Source organism: Lissotriton vulgaris, unplaced genomic scaffold (genome assembly GCF_964263255.1).
Source record: "Lissotriton vulgaris unplaced genomic scaffold, aLisVul1.2 SCAFFOLD_315, whole genome shotgun sequence".
NCBI classification, from domain to species: Eukaryota; Metazoa; Chordata; class Amphibia; order Caudata; family Salamandridae; genus Lissotriton; species Lissotriton vulgaris.
The window spans coordinates 1072508-1091905 of NW_028250410.1; the positions used below are offsets into that span (position 1 = coordinate 1072508).

Consider the following 19398-nt stretch of genomic DNA (forward strand, 5'->3'; position numbering starts at 1 on the left):
AATTTTTTAATGAAATAGAAGAGGATTTGAAAAGTCACTCAAAATGTGCCCTAATTTTTCTTTCTGCAGCACTAATAATACCTTCTATTCCATAATATACCCCCTCATTTTGTTCCTTTTTAAATTAAATGTTTTAAGAGTTACCACTTTATTCCCATCACAGTGGCTTCAGGTGTGCTATACCTTTGTAATAAGTAGGACTGTTAGTGCTCTAGTTGTTCTTTAGAACACTCTAGGAGGCTGCAGTAGAACACAAAGGAATCAACTGACAGTCTCTGTCCTTGTTGGATGTACATGTTTTACTGAGAATGTCAGACTTCATTTTCACATGACTGAGAAAGATAATGTGAATTTACAGAAAATATGCTTTCAGTTTAGCTTATAGATCCCCTTCCAAACCACTGTGGGAAAATCATGAGATATTAGTTTTCTTTCAAACAATATTCATGATATCACAGCAGAAGGCTTTTTCACATGGTAAAATCACCTTAGAACCCACCACAATTCCTAAAACGAGTATGGTACCATCAACAAATGATTTATAATGTAACTGAAGTCCTAAAACCCTCTATTAACTACAATGCTTTTTAATGAGGTGCTATCATGTATATTGGTCCCAAGATGGCTGCCAACACTTCTTGGATGAAGTGCTGACAGCCAATCAGATCAGATGTGTGGTTAGGCTCCGCCCAGATATATATATTTTTTTGAACCTAAATTACTCAAAATCCACTGGAGCTGGCTGCTCAGAAACAAAATGTTCCATTTTCCTGAAAATTTCAGCCAATTCCGTCCACAAACGCCAAAGTTATTAGACATAAATTTTCAAAAATCCCATAGAGAAAAAATCCTAACTATATATACCTACTGGCGACCGCCAGTAGGTAACATATATATATATATATATACAGATTTGCATATGGGTGATCCACATTGTAAATACAATGTATACTGCAGAGATGAAATTCCAGTAATTATGATGTTAGGCAGTATTTTCATCTATCAATTCTTGGCTATCAAAAATGGTTTCAAATAACAATTCAGTAGTTTGTGAGCCACCAATTATAAATATAGTTCTACACAGACATGACTATTGCTATTTCTAAAATAAGAATAATGTGCTTCTTTAGCGGTACCCGCATACCCAGATAAGGCGTCCTGTACATTTGTAAAGGCCTGATGGCCTTAAAGAATTCTTTCAGACATCGAAAGGAAGAGGGTCTTTGGAATGCTTCAGACATCGAACAGAGCCTTCTCCTGCACCATTCTGCCAGACCGAGAGCAGACTGGAAAGTGTTCTGTAACACACACCTGCAAACTGCTAGACAGTCTGAAAATCTATAAGTAACAAACAAAATAATCTAAGACAAGCTCGGATTGTAGGCACTTTATGAAAAGCTATAAACCCTTGCATAGAGTGCTGTACATGGTAACAGTAAGCACCACCAGAAAGACAATGATGAAGTAATCAGCGAAAAATGAGGAATGCATCTGGTAAGCTTTGAATAGTATACTCTTTTCCCTTTTTAAACACATATGTCTCTGCTGTGCACTTTCACTTGGTTCCAGAAATACCTATGGCACCTTTTCCACATCTTTGCATGAGGTGGACATTTAGTTTAGAGTCAGTGCAGTACCAAACACAGTGTTGAGCAGCAGCCTTATGGGATTGTTCCGGTTCTGAAAGTTCCTGGTTGGGACAGCCTTCCACAAACAAGCATGGGAGCCAAGTGATGTCCAGCAGGATCATTGAATTGTTTCTGTTCTGCAACTTTCTGGTTGATTTATCCTTCCAGTGACAAATATGGCAGTCAAGTAATCTCAAGCAGGGTGGTTGGATTGTTTCTGTTCTGCCACTTCCTGGTTGTCTCAGTCTTCCAGTAACAAACATGGCAGCCAAGTGATGTCCAGCAGGATCATTGGATTGCTTCTGTTCTGCCACTTCCTGGTTGACTCATCCTTCCAGTAACAAACATGGCAGCCAAGTGATGTCCAGCAGGGTCATTGGATTGCTTCTGTTCTGCAACTTTTTGGTTGATTCATCCTTCCAGTATCAAACATGGCAGCCAAGTGATGTCCAGCGGGATCACTCAATTGTTTCTGTTCTGCCACTTCTTGGTTGACTCATCCTTCCTGTAACAAATATGGCAGGCAAGTGATGTCCAGCAGGGTCATTGGATTGCTTCTGTTCTGCCACTTCCTGGTTGACTCATCCTTCCAGTAACAAACATGGCAGCCAAGTGATGTCCAGCAGGATCATTGGATTGCTTCTGTCCTGCAACTTTGTGGTTGATTCATCCTTCCAGTATCAAACATGGCAGCCAAGTGATGTCCAGCAGGATCACTGGATTGTTTCTGTTCTGCCACTTCTTGGTTGACTCATCCATCCTGTAACAAATATGGCAGGCAAGTGATGTCCAGCAGGGTCATTGGATTGCTTCTGTTCTGCCACTTCCTGGTTGACTCATCCTTCCGGTAACAAACATGGCAGCCAAGTGATGTCCAGCAGGATCATTGGATTGCTTCTGTTCTGCCACTTTGTGGTTGATTAATCCTTCCAGTATCAAACATGGCAGCCAAGTGATGTCCAGCAGGATCACTGGATTGTTTCTGTTCTGCCACTTCTTGGTTGACTCATCCTTCCTGTAACAAATATGGCAGGCAAGTGATGTCCAGCAGGATCATTGGATTGTTTCTGTTCTGTCACTTCGGGTTGACTTCTCCTTCCAGCAGCAAACATGGTAGCCATTAAATATCACAGAATTGTTCTGGTTCAACTACTTCTTGGTGGGTCATTCCTCAGGTAACCAACATGGCATCTGAGTGCTGTTTGGCATCTACTAGTAACAGAGGAGTGTTACTGTTCTGCCACTTCCTGGTCTGTTCATTCCTCCCTTACTGCAGTTGACACCAGGTTTCAATGGATTTTAGCTCATATTCCATGGGGGGCTGCTGTTAAAAAAGTCCATAAGTCAAATGGCGACACCCCTGGCACTGATCCATACGATGGAGGTATAAAGGTCATGCTTCGCTGCTACCTGTCTGCCAATCTGGGTTGTTGAAGTCTTGGTCTGTCAGGTTCACTGTGTAGGGCACATCAATGACCCCACTGGGTTCCCCTCGCTGGCCACTGGCCGAACGCCAAGAGTTCAAAGGGCGAATGGACTTCTTAAACCTCTGAAGAAAACAGAAGAAAAAAATTATAAACACATCTATTCATATTGCACCAAAGGCCAGCAGGGGGCATCAATTAGCTTTTGCAGTATTTGGGGGCAACAAGACCAGTACAGTAAGACACTACATTTGGCGCAATAACTCCAAATAATAGCAAAATACCAGTTTGGGTAAAAATAATCAAAGTTAGAATTATTTGTATTTTTCTTTCGTTAATGGCATATATGCTCTTGCAATATGAGAGTGCTGCATACATTATGCAAGTTGGGTACTTCCAGAATTTAGGTGGAGAGCTGCTCCTTCCTATAGAACACATCTTCAACACTACAGACACTCAAAATCTGCTCACCTCAAATGTCTGTTTTATGACATTTTTTAATTTTTTTTTTAAACAAGTTTTATTTGTCACGGTTCACATAAGTTGCATAGCTCCGCAACCCGGAGACTGCTGCACACATCAATTGTAAAATAAAAAATTACGTTGACTTTTATATACTTGAAAAAACCATAATAGAACAAACCCCTCCCTCCTCCCCCCGATTGCGCCCACGCCCCAATAGAATATTTAGTACTTCTCTGGACCCATACACAGAGCCCATCAGCCACCCTGCAGAGCCCATCAATCCATCAAGTGAACGTCCCCTTCCAGCGGCAGATCTAAATCTAGTCCCCGGTAGTCTGCCCATCTTTTCCAAATCTTATAATGCTTACGGGGACACCCCCTGGCAATGAAGACCGGCTGTTCAAGTCCCATGCAAAAATCTATTCCATTCCTCCTTGCAGCCAACGTCGGAGCCGAGGGCGCCTTCCAAGCCCTGGCAATGTCCCTCTTTGCCAACGTGAGACCTAACAACAAGAGGTGTTGCTTATATCTATTGCCCCCAACTACCTCCATGACATGTAACCGGGCCAAGCGCGGCGTGCAGCGAAGCTCCCATCCCATCCCAACACTTCTGACAGGCAGGAGAACACCCCCCTCCAAAATCTATGTAGCGAGCGACAACTCCAGACTGTTTGCAAAAAGGCGCCCTCCTCCGAACCACATTGATACAATCATTCCTGCCCTCCACAAGCGCTCTCTGGTAAAATACACTGTGTAAATATTTGAATTGTATCAGACACAGGCACGTGGCTGCTATTGCTGCCCCCCATGGACTTGCTAATGCCTCCGCCCAGTCCTCCTCCTCCAGTTCACCTTTTTATGGCATTTTTTTATGCGTAGGGTAAGCTCAATGCCATCCACAACAAGCTCAAAAAAAGTGACAAAGTTTTTACTATGTTTAGCATTTACTACTATTGTTGCCAATATGGAAAAGGGGCTGCCTTATGAAAGTTATTTAAAGGACTCTGCAAGGTAGAGGTAGACTGAGTTTTTTGCCTGTTGCAAAACACAAATGCTTCGAAGCACTCGTCTTACAAGGCACATTCAGATGTGGCTGCCGCAGGTGGTAGAGAATGAGCCTTCCTACAGTAATGTTGCCAACTCTCCATGAAACCTCTATAGATCCCCACGGCAGTGGTTCCCAAACTTTTGTCTTCTGTGGACCCTGACTTTATCATTACTGGAGCCTCGGGACCCTCACTGAATCATTCTTGGAATCTGGGGATCCCCCTTCGCTGAGTCATTACTGGAAGTGAGGAACCCAGGATTAAACACTGTCGATAATTTGAACCACAAAACAATACACAAAAAATCCAGAACAAGCATTCCATCAACCACATACATAAGAAATGCGTTACTTACCTGTAACAGCAGTTATCCAGTATTGGTGTCTTTCATAGATTCACATGCCTGAATCATTCCCCGTCGTCGAGACGGGAGCCTCCGGTAAATAAAAAAGTAATGTCCATAGACATACATAGAGAGAAAGGGTCCAAGGGTCTCCCCTTAGTAGCCTTTCCTTGTCCTTATGTAAAAAGGACCAAACTGACATAGTCAGCCAATCAGCTCCGACCTCCCTCTAGAACCTTCCTGGGAGGAGCCTCAGTCCCTCAGATTTTCGTACGCACCCAGCTAGGTTTGGCGTAATATAGTTCCGAGAGGGAAGTGAGTCCTTCCCGGGGAGGCAGGAGGGTTGCATGTGAATCTATGAAAGACACCAATACTGGATAACTGCTGTTACAGGTAAGTAACACATTTCTTATCCAGTATTAGGGGTGTCTTTCATAGATTCACATGCCTGAATCAGAGTAGCTAGCAATCATAGTAGCACATTTGTAAAACAGAGTTGCTCTGCCGTCATAGTAGATAATGCATATAATATACAATAAAGAGACAGCTTAGACATAATATCATCAGAGCAATAATGTGCATACCTGGAAGGCGGGATGTTGGAAGGCTCACCTTACTGAAAGAGATGGCGAAGCACCGCCTGGCCCACTGCCGCATCCTTCTGGAGTTCGATATCCAGGCAGTAGTGTCTGGAGAAAGTATGCGGTGACTTCCAGGTCGCCGCCCTGCAGATGTCCAGGATTGGCACTCCTGCAAACAGCGCCGCTGACGTGGACATCGCCCTGGTGGAATGAGCAGTAACATGATCATTCAGAGGCCGGCCGGCCTTGTCGTGGCAGAATGAAATCGCAGAGGAGATCCATCTGGAGATGCTTTGCTTCGTGAGGGGTAGGCCCATTCGTGGCCTGCTGTATGCCATGAACAGCTGTGAGGATTTTCTGAGATCCTTAGTCTTGTCCAGGTAGAACTTCAGGCACCTCATAAGGTCCAAAGAATGCAGCGATCTTTCCGCTGCTGTGGAAGGGTTGGCGAAGAATGACCTAAGGACCAATGGTTCGTTGAGATGGAAGTCCGAAGGTACTTTTGGAATGAACTTAGGGTTTGGTCGCAGTATCACCCTATCATGTCTGAATTGTAGATATGGTTCTTGAATGGACAAGGCTTGCAGCTCGCTAACCCTTCCGGCCGAAGTTAGAGCGAGCAAGAGCGCTGTTTTCCATGAGAGGTGTTGAAGAGATGCCCTGTGAATGGGCTCAAACGGGTGACGCATGAGTTGGTTGAGTACCAGGTTAAGCTGCCATGTGGGAGGTACTTTTCGAGGCCTCGGGAAGGATCTGTATAGCCCTTTGAGGAATTGCTTGACTAGCCGACTAGACCACAGAGAAGGTCCTGTGACCGTTCTGGTGAACCTCGAGATTGCTGCCAGGTGAACTTTGATGGATGCATGCGCCAGTCCCGACTGGGCCAAATGCAGGAGGTATGGTAATATCTGTTCAGGTGTGATGGCGAGGGGCCGTAAGCCCTGGTCTGAGCACCATATGCAGAACCTCTTCCATTTGAGACAGTAGGTCTTGTTCGTACTGTCTGCCCTTGCTTTGGCTAGTACATCCCTGCAGTCTTGTGGGATATTTAGGCCACCGAACTCTCTGTGCTCAGGAGCCAGGCTGATAATTTGAGCGATTGGAGGTTCGGGTGTTGCACTTGCCCGTTGGACATCGTCAGAAGGGCTGGGTGTTGGTTCAGGCGAATCGGTGATGTGATGGAGAGTCGAAGCAGATCCGAGAACCAGTGTTGCCTCGGCCAGGACGGGGCAATCAGGATCAGGGTGCATGGTTCCGCTTTCATTTTTCTGAGGAGCCGTGGAATCATCGGGAATGGAGGAAAGGCGTATGCAAAGACGCTGTACCATCCGATGGAAAATGCATTTCCTAGTGATCCTGGTTGGGGATGCCAACTTGCGTAGCTCGGGCATTTGGCGTTCCTCTTGGTGGCAAAGAGGTCGATGTTTGGTACTCCCCAAAGAGAAAAGATGTGAGTGAGGGCGCTGTCCGATAGTTCCCACTCGTGGGAGAGGGACTTTTGCCTGCTCAGGGCGTCCGCGATGGTATTGTCCTTTCCCGGGACATATTCCGCTTTGAGTTGGATTTCGTGTATCACCAGCCAGTTCCAGATCGTCTGCGATTCGCGTGAGAGCGAGAGCGAACGCGTTCCCCCTTGTTTGTTTAGATAGTGCATCGTCGTGGTGTTGTCTGTCCTGACGAGCACTGGGGATTTCTGGATGCGGGGTAAGAAGGCTTGAAGAGCCAGATACACTGCTCTTAGCTCCAAGAGGTTTATATGGAGCGATTGTTCTTGAAAGTCCCATTTGCCGCTGATCTGTAGGTCCTGGAGCACCGCGCCCCATCCCTCTAGGGAGGCGTCCGTTGTTATCACCAGCGGTGATGCTGGGAGGAGAAACGGTAAGCCCACTGTTAGATTTTGGCGACGTGTCCACCATTGTAGAGCTTTGGAAATTTTCGGTGTGATCCGAAGGATGTCCTCGAAGGAGCCAGTGCTTTGGGTCCATTGGCTCGCGAGTGCCTCCTGCAAGGGCCGTATTCTGAGCCTGCAGTGCGGGATGAGGAGTATGCAGGAAGACATCATCCCCAGGAGGGAGGTGTAAGTCCGAACTTTCAGGTGCGTTGTCTTTGCCACAGCCGTGGCCAGAGATAAGATCTTGTCTGTCCTCTCTTTTGAGGGGAAGGCTTTCGTGCACACTGTGTCTAACATGGCCCCTAGGAAGGTAATCTTTGTTGCGGGGACCATGCATGATTTTTTGAGATTGAGCGTCAATCCCAGATTTTGAAAGAGATTGGTGCAGGCGTTTGAGGACGTGATTGCGTCCCCAGGTGAGGGTGCTTTCACCAGCCAGTCGTCTAGGTAGGGGAAGACCTGGTGGCCCAGTTGACGCAGGAAGGCTGCCACTGGCGCAAGGCATTTCGTGAAAATGCGCGGCGCGGACTTGAGGCCGAACGGCAGGACTTTGAACTGATAGTGACGGCCCGCCACCTCGAATCTTAGGAATTTCCGGTGATTTTTGAGGATGGGGATGTGGTAGTATGCATCCTGGAGATCCAGTGACACCATGAAATCTCCTTTCTCTAGAATGCCCAGGATTTCTTGGATCGTCACCATCCTGAACGATTGGCTCCGCAGGAAGGTGTTGAGTCCCCGGAGATCCAGGATGGGTCTCCACTTGTTTTCTTTTTGTTGTACAAGAAAGAAGTGGGAGTAAAATCCTTTCCCCTTTGAGGATGCCGGAACCCTTTCGATTGCTCCTTTTTGTAGCATTGTCGAAAGTTCCTTCAGAAGCAGGCGTGGATGTTTGTGTGTCCGTCTGCGTGGAGGGGTATTGGGAGGGATGGAGGTGAATTCGAGAGAGTGGCCGAATCGAATAATTTGAAGAACCCACCGGTCCGTGGTGATGTACTGCCAATTGTGAAGGAAATGGGTCAGTTTTCCTCCAATTTGAAAGGATGGAGATGGTGTTTGGACTGGCTGGAGTAGTCGGTCACTCGCGGCCGCCAGCGCCCCTCTTGGTATTTTTACCTCTGTAGGTTGACCTTCCGAATGAAGATTGTCGGCCTTGCTGTTGTTTGTTTTGGTACTGGCCTTTGTGATTGTATGAGAACGAGGATGAGGACCTGTTTTGATATGAGCCTCGATAGGAGGACTGACCTCTGGGCCTGTTGCCCCGAAAGGACTGGTTTCTAGACTGCAGAGAGCCCAGTGCCCTTGCCGTGTCTGTGTCCTTCTTAATGGCCTGTAGAGCTTCGTCGACCTTTTCTCCAAACAGGTGCTGGCCGTCGAAGGGCATGTCCAGAACCTTTGCTTGGACTTCTTGGCGGAATGAAGTCGCTCTTAGCCATCCCTGGCGTCTCAGTACAGCAGCTCCCGCAAGTTGACGGAAGCCTGTCATGGCTGCGTCGATAGCACAGTCTATGAGTTCCGCTGCAGAAGATTGACCTTCCACGAGGAGCGCTTTCACCTCACCCTGGACGTCATCAGGCAGTTCCTTTACGTAAGGGGCAATGTCCTCCCACAGCTGGCGATTGTAACGCCCCAGCAAGGCAATGGAGTTGGCCACCTTGATGGACATGGCCGATGTGGATGTGAAACGTTTACCAATCGTGTCAAGTTTCCTGCCCTCTTTGTCCGGGGGAGCGGACAGTGGTGAGGAAGGGTTGCGGGAGTGTTTCTGGGCCGCCTGCGTCACTACCGAGTCCGGTTTGGGGTGACCATTAAGGCAAGCCGCCGCAGTGAGTGGTGCTCTGTATTTCTTATCTAGGCGTGGGACCACCGCCGGCACTGAAGCAGGAGTTAGCATTAACTTCTTTCCTTGTTCCCACAAAAATTCTATGATCGGAACAGCTTTTGCAGATTTCTGAGTCTGTTCCTTAAAGTCGTGCAGGAAACAGTCAGTTTCCATGGATTCCACCACCATGTGGAATCTCTTCGCCGCTCTCTCCACCAGCTTGTGGAAGCCAGCAATGTCGACCGGGGGGGAGTCCGCTTGGCGTGGTTGTGGTGAAGCTGGGGATGATGCTATATATTCATCCTCTTCATCCTGGTCCGAGTGGTCCGAGTGAACCTCCTGGACCTCTCCTTCCTCCAGTTCTTCCTCTTCCTCCTCATCGTCCGAAGAAACCACCACTTGAGGCTGTTCCTCATCAGTGCTTTGGCATTTTATGTGAAGTTCTGAGACTGAAGTAGCGGGATCCAGATGGTCATCCTCTTCGGATTCTTCGCTTTGGAAAATTTCTTGAGGTGGTTGCTTTTCCACCTTACTTGGAGACGTCGTTTCCGGGGTAATTAGTGGTTTGCCTGGTTTGCCAGACTGTATGGTAGAGCCTGTCGTCGTCGAGGGGACCGTCGACGGTGGTAGCATCATGGACGGTGCCTCCACCAGTTTCGATTTTTTCCATGGTTCATTCGACGACGAGTCGTCCGTCGACGGTGTCGTCGTCGAGTCCGTCGACGGAGCCTTTGGTGTCGTCGTCGACGGGGTCTTCGTCGACGGGGTCTTCGTCGACGGTGTCTTCGTCGACGGGGTCTTCGTCGACGGGGTCGTCGACGACGAGCCTCTCGTCGACGGGGTCGTCGACGAGGTCTTCGTCGACGGTGGGGTGGACGAAGGGATCTTGGTTGTCGACGACTGCGAAGTCGTCGTCTTCATCGACGGTGCCTTCGTAGACGATGGTCTCGTCGACGAGTCTCTCGTCGACACTCTTGTCGTCGCCGGTTTTGACGACGATGGGCTCGTCGCTGTTGACGGCGTCGTCGACGGTGTGGTCTTCGTTGTCGACATGGTCTTTGTCGTCGACGACGATGTCAGGGGAATAATTGAAGAAACAGGTCTACCTGAAGATGAGGAGGACGTAGTCATCGTCGTCGATGCTGAGGGCGACGATGCTGATGTGGTAGACACTGTGGTTTTGACTGAAGTAGTCCTCTGGCCTTGTCTGGAGGACGGAGCAGGCATTTTAAAGGTTTTACCCTCCTTAGCAGACACTGAGGATGACGCAGATCTCGCCTCTGAAGACTTTTGTGGGTCTTCGTAGGAGGAGTGTCTGAGGGGCCCGGGGAAGCTTCCCTTGGCCTCTTGTTTGAGACAGCAGAGGGCCTGGAAACGCTGCTCACAGAGGAGTCCAGATTGTCTCTGTTCTTAAGCCTGTCCAACCAAATCAGAAGGCGACCTTCCCTGTCTCTCACAGTCTTTTTTGGAACAGACCGACAGATAGTGCATTTCTCCGAATTATGGTCCGGGTAAAGGCAATACAAGCACAGGTCGTGCCGATCATCCACATGTATTCTTTTCTTGCTGCAGGAAGAGCAGGCCCTGAACAGGGCTTTCTTCCCCGAGTCAGACATGTAAAAAGCAGTAGAAACACACACTTACTTCAGGGATAGTGTGTTGAAGAAGTCCTTGAAGAGTTTTGAGGTTTCAGAGAACACTTTCAAAGAAAGTTTGGTGAATTTAGAGTAATCCTGAGGAGAGCTCAGGCAGGAGACTCCCTAGCACAACGTGCGGTAGAAAATCTGAGGGACTGAGGCTCCTCCCAGGAAGGTTCTAGAGGGAGGTCGGAGCTGATTGGCTGACTATGTCAGTTTGGTCCTTTTTACATAAGGACAAGGAAAGGCTACTAAGGGGAGACCCTTGGACCCTTTCTCTCTATGTATGTCTATGGACATTACTTTTTTATTTACCGGAGGCTCCCGTCTCGACGACGGGGAATGATTCAGGCATGTGAATCTATGAAAGACACCCCTAATACTGGATAAATAATAATACATTTAATTTGCAAACAAATATGATTTTAAAAGAACAGATTTTAGTAGAAGGGTTGGAGCTTTTCTAAATTCCACTGAGGCCCCTCGTCATCCATACTATATTCTATTTGATGCACCTTCACTGCTCCCACAAATCAATTGGAGGATACCAATTTAATTTCTAGCCTCCAATTTCAAATACTGGACATTTACAGTACATTTAAAAATGTCCAACTGTACATTTAGCCACTATATGTATTTACACTTTATTAATCTGTTAATATTAGTTAATTTTCTAAGCAGTGATGGCTGAGGAGGCTTCGTGGACCCCTAGGGGTCCCTGAACCACAGGTTGGGAACCACTGCCCCAAGGTGTAGTCCCGAGTGCAGGAGATGTTGGTTGCAGATGTTCTCCATGGATTTGAGGTGCCCCAGATCCCCCCCCAAACCACACAATTCCTTCCAAAGTAGAATAGCAATATTTCAGTTAAGTTTGCAGAGACATATTAGTAGAGACGTCCACCAGGATAGCGACGGAGTTCAATTTCGTAGATAGTCAAAGGCTACATAAACGTGGGCAGGACTGTAACGAGACCCTCTCTTGAACAGGCAGACCCTAATGCTTTCAGCCATCCAAGTTGACAACGGCAAACTGAGCTAAAGACAGTGACTGCATTTTAAGGAGCCTATGGCTTCCTTGCAAACATGCTGGGAGAACCTCAGAGAGACTTGTATAAGTGCAGAGCCGCACCATCAGTCGGATGCCATCCTAGAATTTAAGGCTTAAAAATAAATAAAAAGTACCACCAGAGTATACTGCTCTAACACTAAAGTGTTGATCTAGGCTTTCAGAGATCAGCCATTAATAAAAAAAATCTCTCCCACATTAAAGATTCTTGTAGTGCAGGTAAGGCAATGAATAGAAGCATCCGGGAAGGATACGTGATTTCAGGTTAGGAAGGATCTAATGACCGAGATAAAACAGATTTCTTTCAGCACAGGCATTCACATACCAAGGTTATCAAGTACAGGAGCAATAAGAAAGACAGATTTCCTAAGAGGATATCAGATGAGCCCAGACAGAGCTAGTGTCACCAGACATTCTGCCAGATCTCATGGTCAAGGACTCTTGTGGTGAGCAAAGAATGCGACAATTGCTCCAGGATAGCACTATTATGCATCGATCTCAGTGCGCATAAGCAAATTTGTTGGATGTTCACTAAAAATTGAATGCAACCCTGCCTCAGTCTATCACCTGAGGGACGGAAAGACAGACGGAACACTAACAATGTCCAGTAGAGAGTTATAGCGATGTCTTGCAGTCTAAGCACCTTTGCTGTAGTCGTATCAAGCTACTACTCTCCGTTCACAAGTTCATCAGAAGCTCCAGAAGGAATACTGTACTTACGTCTGTCAGGGTTCCAGTTTCCTTAAAGATGGCCACTCCCGCCCAGATGGGAATCTGTATACAGCAGAGTGCCCCCATGCAGATTCCCAGGGCTTTTCCCCAGCGCGGATACTCGTACGAGCCGTAGTGCAGCGGTGTGTTGTACATCTCCATGAAGATATAAAAGAGGATGAACTATGAAAAAAGAGACAAGATCTTGAGGTAAAATATGCGGGATCAAAAGCTGGCATACTTCTTGTGCACTTCTGTTAATTCATTAATTGTTTCACAATAGATAGATTTGCAAGCTGATACTGATAGGCAATTTTAAGACTGAGCCCACTCTTTATTTAAACCCCTTTATGAAATACAAGACAGTGTGATCTTATTGGAAGCAAAGATACCACTTCAAAATCACATACCCTATGCTACAAAATCCATGTCACAAAAACTAGAGTGGGGAAGAGCAGGAGGTTCAGACAGTGGGAGACAAAGGGAGCAAGCCTCTCCATCAGCTATCTGATCTTATGCAAATTTATAGTGTCTAGCTACCCTGAGGCTTCCCAGCGCTAAGTGAGTCGAGTGTGCACCCTCAATCGTCTAGAGCAGGAGCTTAAGTTAAACTAATGAGGGTAGAGCCATGGTTTGATCATCTTCCTGAACTGAATCTCCATCCTTAATTCCCTTGGCAGAGAATTCCAAAGTTTGGGGGACAGATAAGACACGATCTGTCACCCCATCTGGATCTGTGAACACGCGGCACCTTCAAGAGACCTAAGCTAGAGGATCTTAAACCCCTACTGGGAACATAAGCTGATAGAAGAGCACTTATCAGTGGAGGTCCCTATGATTCACACTCCTGTGAACCATGCAGAGTTCCACAAAAGTATTCCGAAAAGCCTTTTTGAGCTGCAGAAGAGTAGTATGAGACATTCATCTGCCTTTTCCCTGCAGTTATTTTATATATTTCTTTAAAATAATTGTTGTTTTTCCATATTTCAATACAAAATGCATTTTTCACAGGGGCATTAGATGAGAACAGTATAATAAACCCCACTGCCCAGGCATCATGCCTTCTGTCCTTGATAACTATTCACATCACACCCCAATATGTCTCATTAACAGCTTAAACTTCACCTGCCTCCTTCCCACTTGTCCAAGATTAAGACACAGAACTAAAAACCTGTAGTTTTTTAATTTTTTTAACTGTGTCCTTCTTACATTTTACTTTTCCTTAACAATTCTCTTGCTTTAATGAATGCTTTATTAAAATAGGGGAAACCTCAGCGTTGTAGTCATTCCAGCCTGGCCTAGTCACACTCCTTAGCACCTTCTTGTTTTGAATATGTCGTTATTGTTTTCCTGTAGATGCAAGGTGGTGAGTTGCACACCTATATAATCAGATGCTCTTAGACAACTTCGCTTAACGTACTCTGCTGGGCGTGCTAGCTTCCTCTGCGCTCTGTCCTATTAATATGAGAGCAAGAGTACGTTTGCTCATATGGGATTCCTCACCTGGGGAGAGTTAAGTGAATACAAGTGTGCGGTAGCTGGTTGCAGCTAAGCAATTTTTTTCTGATGGTACAAGCCAGAGTATTCCGCGGCTTTTTGCCGCGAAAGAGAAGGAATATGGATGATTCACGGGTAGGAAGCTCACACAAATAATTATTTTGGAGATAGTAGAGCACATGTCACGGTAAGCGCGTGGCAGTAAAATGTTATTGTAGAATAGTGAACTTCGGCTGGAGGGGTTACGAATCAGCGAGTGGAACATTACTGAGTAAATTTCAGATAATGGTTTCTGGGGTAACACGGGCAAACGCAGGACGATGTTAATCTCGCTACTGTTTGGAACAGGCATATCCAGAATGTGTATATAAGCGCAGGCAACAGGCTTACAGTCTTACATTTATATGAGTGCATGGGGTTAGTAGACTGTATTATAATTATGACATTGGCAATTATTGGTGATATGTATATTTTTTATTTTCATAGATGCCCCCGAAGAAGGATTTTATATCCAAAATGCATTGGGCGTTTTTACAATAAAGCGTGACATGTGGAAACTTTCATCATTCTTGTGCTTTTTTGGAGAACGACATGAAGAGCAACAAAAATGAGTAAAATGAATTGACTAAACAAAGGAGTAAAAAGGATTAATGATGAACTAAACTTGGTATAAGCGTAGAATTTCATGGTTTAATTTATTGGATTCATTTGAAACATGGCTGTGCAGTTTGATGGGAATCGACATGTGGTTCTCTTGTGTTCGTATCGTTATTGTGTTTTCCTACCATCTACAATGGTCATCAGTGGGTGATCAACTTTCAAATCAAATGCATAACTCACCTCCCTTGCATATCTCTTAAAAAGAAATACCCCTTTGCCCACCCCCTTCATCTCCTTAGATTCTCACTTCAAACTTCAGGTTTCTCCGGATGAACATCCCGAGATGCTGATGCAGTGCACACAAGAACAGTGTTGCCTATTATGTTCCCTTAATGCTGTGATTTCATGCCTCCTCTTACAGAGAGCTACACTTTCTCCTCTAGACTCTTCTTGGCCTCAGGAGGTATTTGGTATTCAAGGTAAGATTGTTTGAATGGCAGAGGAGGCAGAGGGCATGTTATTTTGTATTTTAAACTTGGTATCTGCTAAAACCTGGAGATTTTGTATTTGTGTCAATTCTTAAATCTAATCTTACTTTTTGTATTAGTTTGAATTGATTTCCCTTGGAGAAGTCAGACGTTTCTAAAACCCAGGTAAGGTTTTCTCTTCACAAACTGAACCACGCAGACTAGACTTTATAACACTCACACTTCGAATACTGAAATTTGAGAGCACCGTCCTTTTAGGGGGCTGAAGAGTCACCAAAAACACTTTATGAAAGATGAGCCGAGATGGGTCTTATATTTAGTAATTGCATGCTGCCACAAAGGGTGCCATTAACAGGTTAAAAGATTGTCCCAAAAGCATCAAATATGGTTTAAAGTTCTAAGTTGAGAGATGTTGACGATAGGACCATAGATTTGTTTAGTTTATCCGGAGATCTCCAACACCTCACTGGGCTCTGACTCTTTAAGGGTTGGAGAGCTGGAGCCACCTGTGTTTAATCCAGATGTCTGCCTAACCAGGTCAAGTTTCACCATCATCTTAAGGAGCGAGAACTCAGTGTTTGCTAAAGGACAGCATCAATGATAAGACCATATTATATTGACTTCCTGGACTTGGTTTCTAAATTGTAGATATTGAACTGGTGCTTCCATAGACATTGCACATATTATAAAAATGTGGGGATCGGTGGAGGTTGGGGAGTTGGAAGACGGGTAAAGGTGCCACAGATGGATGTGGGAACAGAATGCATTGATATTTGTTTTTTAGTTAGCACTATTGCCACTGAACATAATTTATTTTCTCGGATTGTAGGAGTTGTAATTAGCAATTCAATTAATGTTACATTTTATGTACAATCTACATTTGTGTAATACTAGCCTGATGAATCAATCCGAGCATTTAATATGGAAGAGTGATTGTCTGTTCTTTGTCATATGAAATTAAATAAGTCAATGAGCTTCCTAACGTGGTCCTATGTTTGCCTTTCTTTAAAGTTGGATTGATCTGGTTGTTTGAATATGTCCTAGTTGTATGGTCAACTATTCGGCATATATTTTTAAGGTGAGATTTAGACTCAATGTGGGACTGGGTCACCATCCAGCTTAGGTATCAGTTTTGTAGTACTCAACCATGGCCTTCGTTACTGTGCTAGCCCCTGGAAAGTTACTATCACTCCTTACATCAGCATAATGTAGTCATACGTTTCGATGTATTAGTCCGCCCTCTGTATCAGGATAGTTCTTGTTGCAGACTTTTTAGAAGAATTTGTTCAGTTGAGACATTTGGACGGACTCCTATTTTCTGATCTTACAAAAGGTGCAGCTCATGTCGGTGTGTGCTGCTGGTCATGGAGAACCGGCTTTGAGTGTTGGTCGTTGTAGAGGTGTAGCTCTGTAGCACACTCCGATAATCTGTATATGTTTGTTCCAGCTTTGCAGCATCATGTGTTGCCCATCAAAGTCACTTGTGTATACAGCTGGTGAAGCAATGCGTCCCAGTCTGTGTTCAAATATACCTCAGTTGCCCAAATACTCCTGGTGCACCTCTGCCGGGCTGGTTGTCTGTCAGCCGAGATGTCTGCTGGCATGTTTATAGGTATGTACCTCTACAGCATTGACTATTGACCTGTATATTGTGTGAGTGTCTGTGCAGCATCAAGGACTGGCCACTGTAGAATAATACCTCTGCCCAGCGGCGTCACTAGTGGGGTGCGGGGGGTGCGGACCGCACCGGGTGTCACCCCATCATGGGGTGACACCAATCTAGTTACGCACGCTGGCTCGCCTCGCTGTGTAACACAAACACAGCTCTGCACTGCAGCCTCACCTCTGCTCTGCTGCTTTATGTGGTGTTGGGGTACGAGTCTACTTTACACTTTATTTTAGTGCAAGCGCACGGTGCGCACCTGCTTATGATACAAATTAAAACACTGCAGTCAGTGCAGTGCAGTGCACGTCGCCACGCACGCATGCACTACCTACTATAGTGGTGGTTTGATGAATGCTGGTGCGATGCGCAGCGGCGTACAGTTTATGGGTCCCAGGGCCATCAATCTTTAGCGCTACCAATGACGGCTCTGGGACAGCCCCCGCGCGCTGAGTTCATTTGAAGCGTCACGGCGTTCGCGCGCCAGCACCACGTCTGTGGAGACCGTCTCTGCAAGGCCTGGAGTGTGTGCTTTGCTAGAATAAGTGTCACCTCTGTCAGTGTTTGATATTGCGAGCACCGTCGTCTCCCTTTCATCCGGTAATGGGCTCGGAGGCTGAGGTAAGAGAAGAACATTTACATGAAGTTTAGAAAAGTGCACACGCAATCGCATGGAATAGATAGCTTCATTTTCTGCTATTTCATGCAAACCTGCCAGAAGCTGTGAAGACCTGTCTCCTTTTACTTGCAAACCGAAAGTACTTCTTTTCGTCTGTAAAGTTCAGGCTGTTTTGCAGGGCCGGAGAAGCGACTGATCCTCCAAATGCGAGGCAGAGGCTTGTTTTTCTGGGCTCTCAGTCCTGTCGAGCTGAGTGAGTAAATCCACTCTGGCTCGCTCTCCTGTTTCCTAGAAGCCAGTGGAGGAAATACAGATCGTGCTGCGTGATGTTGGTGGGGGCATGATTAAACTCGAACAAGACAATCTCGCCACTGTTCGCTTGCACTACAATACTAGGAAATGCCCCCGATGCTGCCATTGCATCCGTTTCAGCGACAGCGATGATGCGCTGGGCCTGCCCTCGCCCAGCCGTCACTCCTCCACCCTGGTGTGGGTCTCGAGTGCCACTTCTGAAAGTCTAGATGCAGTGCACGGAAGTGTCCATGTTGAGGAGAGTTCTTTCCGCACCTCTGGCACTGGTATGCCATTGCCGGCTGTCCCGAGAGGGTACACACGTTTGCAGAAATAAAACACCTTGCTGCGGTGAGTCCTTCTTTCATTTCTATCTCCCAGGGATTGTGCTGTGATTGCGGTCGATACTGTTTTGTGACTTAAGGATGGCTTTAAATGCTGCAGCAAGGATTGCTTTGGGTGTCTACCTGTGTACTACAGTTAAACTACTTATGATCCATTGCATGTGTACTCGCAGTCGCAAACATTTTCCCAGGGAGCAAACTATGTAGTGTATGTGGCAGAGGGCCGCATTGAAACCAGCATGGTGTCAGTTGAGGGGGCAGGTGTAGGTAAGGTGGGTGTAGGGGAGGTGAAACCTACATCTAGTGGCTGAATTGCACTATGTAAAACCAGAACATTTGGACCAATCCTGGCTTCCCCACCTGATCAAACTGTGTGATCCAAGGCAATGGTTTAATTTAATAACCTATATTGTTGTTTCTGTGCAATAGCAACGCAGGCTGCCCAAAGGATGCACATAACAACTGACTTGCCTCTTAGTTCTCTACTGGCATTGTTGTCAGGGTGGGTGGAAGCGTGAATGTTTCTAAATTCATGTTTGAAAAGTAATACTTTTAAAAAATTACTTCTCAATGAACTGATATAACCGTATGTACTAAGATGAAATGGCATAGCAAGTTAACAAAATTCACTTTTTGAATTTACTGATCATAATTTGCTGCAAGATTCAACCAACATTAAAAGAAATGATTGCCTATTTTCTTAACGTATTTTTAAGGTTAGTGGAGTCGAGTAAACAGCATCCCATTGCTACTTTGAAACAGGGAGCCACATGTAAAGGTCAGGAGGGCCTCATGTGGCCCTGGGGCCGTACTTTGAGATCTTTCAACTTTACAGGCTTCCACTCTTTGAGGTTATTCTTGATAAAAACAGCTGTGCATTGAAGTGTTATCGCAGCTTCCAACCCCACTGCCAGGGCTCCCTCTTTGTTTACACCCCAGTGTTTGTCCATTTACAGAGGGATTAGAGCACAGTTAAGTATGGCTTTTGGACAAACAATAGTGGCGTAAACACAGCTCTGTTTTTGGTTCTACCCATGCATGCAGCTAGTTCAATGCTGGACTAATTTGAAAGCATGTGGGCCCTTGAGGTACAAGTTTCTGCTTGTTTGTGTATCACTCTTGGCAAAAAGAATGGCGTCAGCAGTACAACAAGGGTAATCCATGAGAGCGAGCCCTCTGTCCCAAAAAGAGGACCCCACAAAGATCTGTACGCGGCCGCTTTGACCAGTTGTGTTGGTTTGCCCTGGGTGGTTTGGTATAGAATCAGTGCACAAGTCCCTTT

General features: G+C 46.0%; 1 protein-coding gene across 1 annotated transcript in view; it reads right to left on the minus strand.

The window, feature by feature from the left end:
• Positions 1–2004: 2004 nt before the first annotated feature.
• Positions 2005–19398, minus strand: part of LOC147663270 (sodium-dependent proline transporter-like) — a 419748-nt gene continuing 402354 nt past the window's right edge. The window contains exons 14-15 of the mRNA XM_086950574.1: positions 12624–12797; positions 2005–3177 (exon numbers count right to left, since the gene is read on the minus strand). Of these exons, the coding sequence (XP_086806700.1) occupies positions 3022–3177; positions 12624–12797 (330 nt within the window). The 3' untranslated portion in view covers positions 2005–3021. The remainder of the gene's footprint in view (positions 3178–12623; positions 12798–19398) is intronic.